At 42.8% G+C, this 12,596-nt stretch overlaps 2 protein-coding genes across 2 annotated transcripts; both read left to right on the top strand.

Moving 5' to 3' along the window:
* Positions 1 to 455: 455 nt before the first annotated feature.
* LOC311256209 (lysophosphatidic acid receptor 4-like) lies at positions 456 to 1,319 on the top strand (the record flags this gene model as incomplete). Its single annotated transcript, XM_084351059.1, has 1 exon — positions 456 to 1,319. The coding sequence occupies one exon, from the start codon at positions 456 to 458 to the stop codon at positions 1,317 to 1,319; it is 864 nt and encodes a 287-aa protein (XP_084207185.1).
* An 8,079-nt stretch (positions 1,320 to 9,398) lies between these two features.
* LOC311256210 (lysophosphatidic acid receptor 6-like) lies at positions 9,399 to 10,262 on the top strand (the record flags this gene model as incomplete). The annotated part of the gene is made up of 1 exon (XM_084351060.1): positions 9,399 to 10,262. The coding sequence occupies one exon, from the start codon at positions 9,399 to 9,401 to the stop codon at positions 10,260 to 10,262; it is 864 nt and encodes a 287-aa protein (XP_084207186.1).
* Positions 10,263 to 12,596: the final 2,334 nt, after the last annotated feature.

Consider the following 12,596-nt stretch of genomic DNA (forward strand, 5'->3'; position numbering starts at 1 on the left):
CTCATACTGTAGTTGTTTGATTAGCTAAACTGATTGTGTCTATTTATTCAGATGCTGTATGAACATAATTTTGACAATGCTGATATGTGAATTGACTGTGTATATTGTGAATACGTTTTACAAATTACAGTGTAGATTGGCATTATATATATATATATATATATATATATATATATACATACATGTGTGTTTATTTAGGTTGCAACAAGATAATACATTTTAGAATTGCACAGAACTTAAAGTAAGATGGTTACTGTAGTTTCACACACGTCACAGTGACCACAGTTCCCACAGTACAGAATTGACACGTTTCCTGGTTCATTTTTAAGCTAGTGACACGGTCAACATCAAACCTCACTTTGTACTGTTAAAGAGAAGATTGAGGAACTACTGCGTAGTGTGCTCGACTGCAATATTAAAGCACACCGAGACATTGCTTCTCTCATCAGGTAGACATGAACAACACCGTGGGAGATGGACTGAAGCCTGAGCCAGTTTATGCTGCAGTCTTTGGCTGTATTATGGCACTTGGGCTTCCTCTCAATGCTGTATCACTGTGGATAATGTTACGCCGACACAACCTCAAATCCCCAAATGTTGTCTTCATGGTCAACCTGGCAATCTCAGACCTGCTGCTCGTCATCTCCTTGCCAACGAGGGTCTACTTTTACGCCACAGGCACCTGGCCACTGAGCTCAGAGGCGTGCATTGTGACCACAGTGATCTTTCGCAAAAACATCAGCTGCAGTGCCATCTTGATCACCTTCATCTGCGTGGACCGCCTGCTGGCTGTGGTGTATCCTCTGAGGTCACGACGTCTTCGAACTTCTGCCAACGCCTGGAAAGCTGTTGCGCTCGTTTGGCTGTTTGTGCTGGTGGTGAACATTCCATGGAGCATAACCACGTTAAGAGATTTGAAAAACTGCAGCGTACCTATCTGTTATGATTATCATCACTGTTGGACTACTAATATCTCAGAAGTGATTTATTTTCAGCTTGTGTTAATGTTCATCATGCTGGCAGTAAATGTTGTGTGCACCACTCTGGTGTCTTGGACTCTACGGAGCCATCTCAAGGACTCTGCAAGGGTCAGCAACAAGGTGAATGTTATGCTGATTTTTGTCATGAACTTGGTTATGTTTGCCATATGTTTCTTTCCTTTGTCTCTTGGGTTACTTACAATTAAGACATCTGCAATCAGGCCTTTAGTATGTCTTGCTACCATGAACTGCTGTCTGGATCCACTGTTTTATTACTTTTCTCTGGATAACTTCTGGAAGAAAAAAGAAGATGTGGATCTTGCAGCAAGTGAGCAGTAGACAAAGGACGTGCCACAGTATTTTCATGAGAAGGCATCAAATTACCAGGTGACATGCCCCTTTCTGTTTTTCAGCTGCTGAGGTGTGGGGTGCTTACTTGGCTTGAAGTTTGACAGTGTGACAAATTTTATGACAAAAAAAGCCTGAATGTTTGTTAAAGTTTGCCATTTAATACAAGATAGAGAGAAGCTTGGCTTGTTCATGAACTATTGCCAACCTTAATTCGTACTTACAAGCTGTAACATCACAGACCCTTGAAGAAGTTGTTTGACATACTGTGAATTTGCTTACTTGCTAAGAGTTAAATAAGAAGACTGATACCACTCTCATGTCTGCAAGGTAAATATGATCACAGTCTCGAGGCAGAGAGGCTTAGCTCAGCACAAAGACAGGAAACAGAGCTCTATTTGAAATTTAGACCAAAGTGTAAAAACATGGAAATAACTCAGAATTATGGAAAATACACTTGTTGGCTTTCTTGTCTAAATTTAGATGGGGAGAGGGATACCAATTTACATGTCTGTAATTATAAAGCTTCAGCCAAAGGATGGTTAGGAAACAGTGGGACACAGCTAGCCTGACTCTGTTGCAGCTTAGTAAAAACAACCAAAAAAAAAATGTCAAAGAATAGTCTCTCACGACCCTTAAACCTATAAAATTGTCATTTTTTGACACTTTGGTTCCCATTCTAAAAAAATACAGTGTGTAGATGGATTTAAGAATTGATTTACACCTTTCAGTAACAGTACAGTAATGTTAGCTCAGAGGTGGCTGAATGTTAACATAACTGTTGTCTAACGGTAGCTTATAGTTATCAAACAAATTATTTAACCTTGAAATAAAGCCTGATCGTCACGATGAGAGCAGACAAGGTGAACCTAAATGCAGGAGACGGCAGGCAAAAAGAACAGTTGATGAAGTTTCATTCAGGAACAGGCATACACAACTCTACCAAAAACCCAAACCACCATACGTTGTCTTTTCAATCAGGAAGTGGTGAAAGGTTTACAGTCCATCAGATTGCCTACATTTATCAGACTTGCAATCTGCAACACAGCAGTACAACATTTTAACCTCCCACCCTGCGCATGATGGCAGATGAAAATGGTCGCCTTGTGAATATTGTCTATTGTAACCGAGTTGAGGCAGAATATTGTAATGACCCTGTCAAGTTTGTTGTGTGTTAACCCATTTCTTGGTTATGTTTGTTTAGATTTATTTGCTAAACTGAACTACACTCACTCACACACACACACACACACACACACACACACACACACACTTCAAATACCATTGATAAGACTGACCTACATACTTTATTTTATTTTTGTATATAGTTGTTTAGTTGGTACAATAAACTATTTTGCTAATTACTTGAAATCTCAGTGTGGTCTCCCATATTTTGTCTGAACACTGAGCTGGTTTATGACAATATTCAAAAACTGGACAAACCCAAAACAAGAGATATGGTTGAAAGCTCCAGAAAAGAAAAAAAAGAATTTCATATTACGTTCATATTATATTAACTTCCATATCTATATATATATCATGGACCTTGAGATTTTGTCAAAAGTAAGGTGTTTAATGTTATTGTTTTCTCACGTTTTTTTTAATGAAACATGAAACGTCTTATGGAGTACTACTGTGTATGTGGAAAAAGTAGTATAAAACCTGTTGCAGCTCCATAGGGAGCTGCATGTAATCTGATAAACTGCCACTGTGATGTTGCTGTGTGGTGACGTACTTGGTCTTGCATTTTACTGAAACAGTTGGGACCTGTTGTGTTGTCTGTGCGGGTTCTTGTTCTCAATAATGACACCGTAGTTGTTTCTTTGTACGTTTACTTCATGTACTTCATTAGCATGTTACAAGCGGCCAAGTCCACTTCCAGGTTAAGCTCCACCTACCCAGCATGCACCTACATGTGACGTCATCACATGTAAACAGAATACAATTACACCACATGCCCCTTTCCTTTAGGTCAGAAATTACCTGTAACTGCATTTTAATTTAACCTTAGCTCAGGCTTCAATACAAATCCATAAACATTCTTTGTATAATTAACAAAACAGCATCTCAGCTCTCGCTATCAGTGGTACCATATTTCACACATAACACAATAACAGTTTGGTCTCAACAAGTCCCGTAACCTTGTGAATAAACTGTATTAACATTATTAGTTTCACATCTCCATAACCCATCTGGGACATTAGAACTGAACATGTTTCACACCAATGCAAGACTGTCGCTACAGGTCAAGCCTCTGTGGCTTCTGTACTTCTCTGCCTGACCTCGTTCTCGTGATGCCTGCTGCATCCTGATGTTTAACTGGTGACACAGTCTCTGGTGCAGTCTCTTGAGGGCTCTCACTCTGAGACTCAGATACTGGCATGGGCACTAAATGCAGTCTGTTCCTCCTGAGTGCTCCTTGTGGTCCGTTGACCAGGTAGGACCGTGGTGAATGGTGTTTAGATATCACTGTCCCTTCTGTTTTTGCATCTGAGAACCACACAGAATCTCCAGGTAAGGGGTCTGGGAGATCTTTTGCTCTGTGTCTAAGATTGAAATGTCTAGTCCCTTTTTCACGTTGCTCCCTCTCCTTGCGCTGGAGCGCTTGAAGATCCAGGAGAGCTGGCCACAGAGTCTCTGGAAAGGTGGGCAGTGGGGTTCGAAGGTGACGTCCCATGAGCAGCTGGGCTGGGCTGTAGCCGTTGCTCAAAGGTGTGGCCCTGTAGGCCAGTAAAGCACGGTAAGGATCCCGGGCTTTCTTGAGTAGGTTTTTGATAGTCTGGACGGCATGCTCTGCTTCTCCTTTACTCTGGGGAAATTTGGGGCTGCTGGTTACATGATCAAACCCGTAGTCTGATGCAAATGTTTTCATTGCAGCTCCTGAAAACTGTGGACCGTTATCACTCACAAAAGTCTCTGGGATACCGTGTCTGGCGAACATTGATTTCAGGTGAACGATCACATTTGTGGACCTGGTTGGGCTTAGCTGTGCTATTTCTACAAAACAAGAGTATGGTCTACCACTAGTAGAAATGTGCTGTCTCTCAGGGAGAACAGATCAGCACCCACTTTTTGCCAAGGCCTTTCTGGTTTGTTAGGCATCAAAGGCTCTTTTGCATTGATTCTCTCTTTACAGCATTCTCTGCACCTAAGAACTAGCTCTCTTATCTGACTACTCAGTTCAGGCCACCACACTGTCTGGCCAGCACGGTCCCTGCACTTGACCACCCCCTGGTGGCCCTCGTGGATTTTCTCGAGTACATCAATCCTCATGTTAGCTGGTATGACTAACCGTGTGCCATACAGGAGAAGTCCATCGTGTACACTTAAAACCGCTCTCTTGTTCCAGTAGTGTCTGATTGGTGCTGGCAATTGGCTCTTGTCAGGCTAGCCCTCCAGACAGTACTTCATTACTTTAGCGCAAACACTGTCTGCACACAGCTGCTCCCACAGCTCAGCCATGTAGCTGTCGCTCGCTGGAAAACTCTCAACGACACTGTCAATGTAGATGTTGGTATCCTCCATCAGGCTCATGTCAGCCTGTGTTGCACTATTTGTGAGGGGTGAACGTGACAACGTGTCAGCTGTCGTGAGGCTCTTACCCGGTGTGTGTGAGATGGTGTATGAGTATCTCATCAGGCGCATCCTGAACCTCTGTATCCTAGGCGGCAGCGAGTCAAGAGCCCGCCCACCTAGCAGGCTCACCAGAGGTTTGTGGTCTGTTTCCAGCTCGAAATGGAGACCAAGGATAAAGTCACTGAACCTTTCGCAGGCCCAAGTCAGAACTAGCGCTTCTTTTTCTAGCTGGGCATAGCGCTGCTCCGTCACTGTCAGTGCCCATGAGGCATATGCAATAGGTGTCCACATCTCTCCAGTCTTTTGTAACATGACTGCCCCCAACCCATAGGATGAGGCATCAGCAGATATTCCCAGAGGTTTGGTAGGGTCATACAGCTGGAGAACAGGTGATGTCAACATCTCCTGTTTGAGCCTGTTAAATGTCTTTTGCTGCCCTGGACCCCAGTACCACTGATTCTTCTTCGATAGGAGGTCTCTTAGCGGTTTGTCTTTTTCCGCCAGATTTGGTATGAACTTCCCTAACTGGTTCACCATGCCGAGGAAGCTCCTGACCTCTGTCGTGTTCATCGGCTCTTTTAGCTCCTGCACAGCTCTCGTTTTATCAGGATCAGGTTTTAGGCCGTCAGCTGAGACGATGTAGCCGAGAAACTTCACCTCTTTCTTTCCAAACTCACACTTTTTCAGGTTGAGTGTGACTCCTGCTTTCTCTGCACGCTGCAGGACTGCATGTACCCTCTCGTCGTGCTGCTCCTTCGTGGTCCCCCAGATGAGGAGGTCATCCATGTGACAAACAACACCTTCAAGTCCCGCCATCACTTCAGTCACCATCATGTTCTGGAAGTGCTCCGGTGCAGAGGAAATGCCGAAGGGCAAACGGTTGAAGTGATAGCGCCTGAATGGGGTAATGAAGGTGGTAAGGAGCGCTGAGTCTTTGGCCAAAGGAATTTGCCAGAATCCCATGTTTGCATCTAATCTGGTAAAAAACTGGGCATCAGTGAGCATGCCAAGAGTCTGATCAACTGAGGGAAGAATGAATTTTTCTCGGCACACTGAGTCATTTAGAGTTGTCATGTCCTCACATATTCGGACCTCTTCCTTGTCCTTCTTTGGGGCTACGACCATGCCACAGCACCAGTCTGTGGGTTGCTCCACTCGACTAATAACCCCTAGACTTTCCATACTGTCTATCTCTTTTTTGACTTTGCCATTTGAGGCAGGGGAACCCTTCGTGGCACCTTCAGCTAGAATGGTTTAGCATTTGGTCTGAGTTTTACTGTGTAGGGCTTCTGAACTCGGCCAAGACCACCACAGAGCTTTGGGTATACTATTTTCACTGTGTCTAGGTCTATGCTTATGCTGTCTAGCCTAGCCACAAGTTTGAGCCGCAGCGCTACCTGTAGATCTCTCACTACAAATAACTTCTCGGTGGTGCTTATCTCCTTGTATGAGAGTGTCTCTGTGGTAACCCCTATGACATCTAATTTTGTACCTCCTAGGCCATAGAGTGGTTTCTGAGCTCTGTCTAGCTTTCTGTCTCTATGTATAACGCCTGCAAGCACATGCTCAGGAATGGCTGACACGTCGGCTCTTGTGTCAATCTTAAATGATACTTATCTGCCTTTCACATGTATTTCAGCCATCCACGGACCCTCACTGTCCTCAGAAGTCACTGTCCCTAAAAACAGTCCATCATGTAGTTTTCCACTGTCCTCAGCTACTGCATTAACTGAGCTAGCAGATCTGCACACTCGTCCATAATGACCACGTTTACTGCAGTTGTGGCATTCCACGCTTTTAGCTGGACATTGAGATGCAGGGTGAGAAGGTGATTTGCCACATTTATTACATGACATATATCCCCCTTTAATCTGTATGGGTTTCTTGAATGGCTTTTGATGTCCTTGTGGCAGTTCTTTGAGTTTGCTTTTGTGCAGTTTGCTCTTTTTAAGGTGCATTGCATCCACAGCTATTTTACTGACAGCTGCATCCCCTCTCAGGTCTGACTGCTGGCGTCTAATTTCTTCAGACTGCCTAGCCATGGTGATAGCTTTGGTGAGAGTGAGGTTTTTATCCAGCTGCATTTTCTCTGACAATGTTGCATCATGGAGACCCACAACTAGCCTGTCTCGCAAGAGGTCGTCGTGCAGTTGTCCATACTCACAGTTTTCTGAGAGTGCATAAAGTGCTGTGATGAATGAGTCCACCGGCTCCCCTGGCTGCTGCACTCTTTTGTTGAATCTGGCTCGTTCATATATTACGTTCTTTTTAGGGACGAAGTATCTGTCAAATCCCGTTTTGACAGCCTCATACTGCTCACGCTGCTCTCTGGTTAAATCCAACCCCCGTAGCACGTTGTCAGCCTCATCTCCCATGCAGTAAACTAGTGTGTATACTTGATTAGCATCTGATGATTCTTTCAGGTTACTTGCCAGTCTAAAACGCTCGAATCTCTGTATCCACTTCTCCCACTCCTGGGGCTTCGAGAAGTCGAGGAGTCTGGAGGTTTTATGGTGAACGTAGCCGTAGGGCCAGCTGAAGGCAGTGTGTCTGACATCTCACTCGTCTCCTCCTCCGCGGTCTCGTTGCTAGCCGTGCGTTAGCTGTCATAGCCGCATAGCTACGTATCGTAGACGTGACAACGTACGGTGGCTCGGGGCAGCTCCCGAGGCAGCTACACTTCTGACACCATGTTGTGTTGTCTGTGCGGGTTCTTGTTCTCAGTAATGACCCCGTAGTTGTTTCTTTGTACGTTTACTTCATGTACTTCATTAGCATGTTACAAGCGGCCAAGTCCACTTCCAGGTTAACCTCCAACTACCCGGCATGCACCTACTGTACATGTGACATCATCACATGTAAACAGAATACAATTACACCACAGGACCGGGAATAAAATTAATTAATTAATTAGCAGAACTGTGGTTATCACCTTTTTTTATTCAAAGCATTCTTCCACCTTTTCAAACCCTGCCACCTACTTTACCCACAATGCAACTTAGCCACAGATTAGCATGCCTTCCTGTGGAGCTGCTAAAGGCTTTATATCATAGGCCACTAACAGGCGGACCCGTGGTCCGAGTCCGGACCCAGAAGCCGTCCTATACGGACCTGGACCTATAGTCAATAAACCAACTTTTCTAGACTTTTCAGTACTGGTTTAGCGGATCAGGAATTCCACTGACCAATTGCATGCGAGTTAAGCCATCCCACATGATGCTACTCAGCCAATCAAATCTGTGCATTCCAGGCGATAAACATTGCGACTCTGAATACAGACAGATTAAAGTGATGAGAAGTGAGTGACAGACGGAAATACGAGTGAGCGATACAGGGAGAGAAGACAGAGATAGCCGGAGACAACAGAAAACAATAAGTGAAGAGAAAAGTGGACAGCGAAAGCGAAAGCTTTCAACCCACAATAGACAGACTCATTCATGTTCATTCTTCCCACTGGAAGCACAAAACCAGTCTGGCCCATATGCTCAGAGACCGTGGCACTCATAAAAAGTGTCAATGTGAAACCCCACTATGAGACAAGCACAAAGTTTTTGACCAAACATACCCACTCAAGTCTGAACTGAGGTCACAGAAAATAGGCAGTCTCAGAGCCCAATATGAACAATTCACCCAGATCCTGACCCATTCATTCACTACCCAACAGCGTGCTAATGAATGTTCCCCCAGAGTCGCTTGGATTGTGGGTCAATACAAAAAGCCATTTACTGATGGAGGGGTTTTCATGGAGTGCATGAGTGCAGTAGCTGAAACCTTACTTGAGGGGAAAACAGAAATCTGTGCTTTATTTGACAATGCACAATTTTTAAAAAGCTATTTTATTTATTTTCACTGTTTTATTTTTAAATGCAGCCCTACTTTTCCTTAAAGAGAGAAGAAAATAATACATATCTACAGTATTATATATCTGTATAATTAAATGTTAAGTGACAATAAATATTGTCGAAATGTTTTTGAATTGTTCTTTCTTTATTTGATTTGACAGTCAGTTGTTGATTACATGCAGACGTTGATACAACTGCGAGGCTACTTCAGTATATATCACACTAAATCATAACACAAGTTAGACATTATAATGTTCCAGACCTTTGCTTGAGGAAATTTTCCCTAACCAGACCTACTTGAATTTTAGTTGAATACCCTGCTTTATAGAATTTTTTTATTTTTTGCATATACAGTAATACTCCCTAAGACCTGTAAACACACTTTAATGTGTAAAACTGGTGGAGTTACCCTTTAATATTTCTCTGACTGCTTAAATTAACTGATTGATGCTGGAAACACAAGGAACTGACACAGTCACAGTTACCACATTTCCTGAGTTGACACGTTTCCTGTTACATTTTTAAGCGAGTGACTCGGTCAACATCAAACCTCACTTTGTACTGTTAAAGAGAAGATTGAGGAACTACTGCGTTGTGTGCTCGACTGCAATATTAAAGCACACCGAGACATCGCTTCTCTCATCAGGTAGACATGAACAACACCGTGGAAGATGGACTGAAGCCAGAGCCAGTTTATGCTGTGGTCTTTGGCTGTATTATGGCACTTGGGCTTCCTCTCAATGCTGTATCACTGTGGATAATGTTACGCCGCCACAGCCTCAAATCCCCAAATGTTGTCTTCATGGTCAACCTGGCAATCTCAGACCTGCTGCTCGTCATCTCCTTGCCAACGAGGGTCTACTTTTACGCCACAGGCACCTGGCCACTGAGCTCAGAGGCGTGCATTGTGACCACAGTGATCTTTCGCAAAAACATCACCTGCAGTGCCATCTTCATCACCTTCATCTGCGTGGACCGCCTGCTGGCTGTGGTGTATCCTCTGAGGTCACGACGTCTTCGAACTTCTTCCAACGCCTGGAAAGCTGTTGCGCTCGTTTGGCTGTTTTTGGTGGTGGTGAACGTTCCACGGATCATAACCATGTCAAGAGATTTGAAAAACTGCAGCATACCTATCTGTTTTGATTTTCATCGCTGTTGGAAACCTAAGATCTCAGCAGAGATTTATGTTAAGCCAGTGTTAGTGTTCATCATGCTGGCAGTAAATGTTGTGTGCACCACTCTGGTGTCTTGGACTCTACGCAGCCATCTAAAGGACTCTGCAAGGGTCAGCAACAAGGTGAATGTCATGCTGATTTTTGTCATGAACTTGGTTATGTTTGCCATATGTTTCTTTCCTTTGTCTGTTGGGTTACTTACACTTAAGACAACTGCAATCAGGCCTTTAGTTTGTCTTGCTACCATGAACTGCTGTCTGGATCCACTGTTTTATTACTTTTCTCTGGATAACTTCTGGAAGAAAAAAGAAGATGTGGATCTTGCAGCAAGTGAGCGTTAGACAAAGGACGTGCCACAGTATTTTCATGAGAAGGCATCAAATTACCAGGTGACATGCCCCTTTCTGTTTTTCAGCTGCTGAGGTGTGGGGTGCTTACTTGGCTTGAAGTTTGACAGTGTGACACATTTTATAAAAAAAAAAAAGAAAAAAAATGTTTGTTAAAGTTTGCCATTTAATACAAGATAGAGCGAAGCTTGGCTTGTTCATGAACTAATGCCAACCTTAATTCATATTAACAGGCTGTAACATCACAGCTTCATGAAAGAGTCACAGCAGTATCAGGAGACACTTTGACACTTTGGTTCCCATTCTAAACAAAATATACTGTATAGTGTGTAGATGGAGGTGCGTTGTTTTTACATTTGAACAGCCTAGCTGCTTCCAGTCTTTATGCTGTGAAAGGCTATGCTTTCCTGGGCCGTAGCTTCAGATTTATTGTACAGACTTTAAAGTGGTATCTTCTCATCCAACTCTCTGCAAGAAACTGAGTTTAGTTCATTTCTCCAAATGTCAAACCATTTCTTGAAACTGGGAAGGAGGCAAATGTTTCCCCCTACAGCTCCCTGACTGGATGGGCTACTGAAGGTTTCGTGTGATTGAATGTTTATAACCCAAGATGGTTTTCAAGCAGTGGCAAAAGAAAGTGTACCAAAGATAACGCTTATTGTAGCATCATTATTTTTTCTTTTTCATTTTTTCCTTGTGATTGTTGTAATGATTGACTCTCCTATGTGTCCTGTATATAATAAATCCTTTGATGAAACTCAGGCTGTTGTCTTCTTGGAGAGCGTCTCAGTCACAGAGCCAGCAGCTCCTGAGCCACACCAGATGGAAAGGCATTATTATAAGCCTACGACAGACTGTTAGCATCTAGATGGCCTCATTTGCAGATTTCAAATGATCCAAAAGTAAGTAATAGCTGCAAATTCAATTAGTCATCAGGGATTGGCGGTAGTCTATACTGAATTTCATCTCTGACTGGCTTCATCTTAACATAATATTAAATTACCCTGTCAGATGAGGCCGTTGATGGAACACGATGCACATATTTGTTATCTGTTGACAATCGACCACAAGTACAACGTCACAAAATAACTATCTGCGTATTCTCACTTCCTAAGGTGTAGGATGTGTATGATGCACGAGCTTGATAAGGATGATGACATCGGAAAACAAACTCAAACTAGCTACTAGGTCAATACTTAATCTGTCAGAAAACTGTTTATTTCACAGCACAAATACATTTAAATGCATTAACCTGCAACAGAATGAGCAAATAAATGAAAAGAGGAATCAGAGGAAGATGTGAGCACAAGAGAAAATTGAGCTTAATGCTCCATGCATGCTTACATAATTTGTTGGAGTGGATAAATGTTTTTGGTTTTTTTTCCGATGCGACATGGATCGAAACATCTGTTTGAATAAATGTTGTGTGTGAGTCAGTGTGCAGGTCAAGAAAGAACTGAATTTTGTGTTGTTCACATGAATTAAAGTTTTCAGTACCAACATGTCTGTCCATAATCAGTGTCCCCATTGCTCTTGATAGCAAATCAATTTCCACTCATCTCCATTGACCATATTCATACAGTGGTCATTTTCCTCTGATGTCACTCTCAGGGTGTGAAGCTTAGATGCTGGGTTAATGTCATGCTGCTTTTGTTCTGTGTTGCACTTCCTATAAATGCAGGGAATCCGACAAATTGTTATAACTTCACCACTTCCCAATTGATCATCAACTGAATAGATTATGGATGGTGAAAATCTGGAGGGACAGTGGGCTGTATTTCAAGGTCAAATAACACATTTGATAACTCATTAGCCACCGTTAGCATTGAGCCACTTCCTAGCTATGAATACAATTTGATTACATCCATTGTTTCACTTCCGACTTATATACAGTACATGTGTACAAGACATGAATTGATATTTAAGGATTGATTTACACCTTCCAGTAACAGTACAGTAATGTTAGCTCAGAGGTGGCTGAATGCTAACATTAGCTGTTGTCTAACGGTAGCTTATGGTTATCAAATAAGTTATTTAATTTTGAAATAAAGCCTGATTGTAACGATGAGAGCAGACAAGGTGAACCCAAATGCAGGAGACGGCAGGCAGAAAGTGCAATTGATAAAGTTTCATTCAGCAACAGGTAAACACAACTCTACCAAAAACCCAAACCACCATATGTTGTCTTTTCAATCAGGAAGTGGTGAAAGGTTAACAGTCCATCAGATTGCCTAGTCAGTCCGTCTATTTTATTTTTGTATATAGTTGTTTAGTTGGTACAATAAACTGTTTTGTTAATTACTTGAAATCTCGGTGTGGTCTCCCATA

Source organism: Pagrus pagrus (genome assembly GCF_965226575.1).
Source record: "Pagrus pagrus genome assembly, chromosome: 4".
Taxonomy (NCBI): domain Eukaryota; kingdom Metazoa; phylum Chordata; class Actinopteri; order Spariformes; family Sparidae; genus Pagrus; species Pagrus pagrus.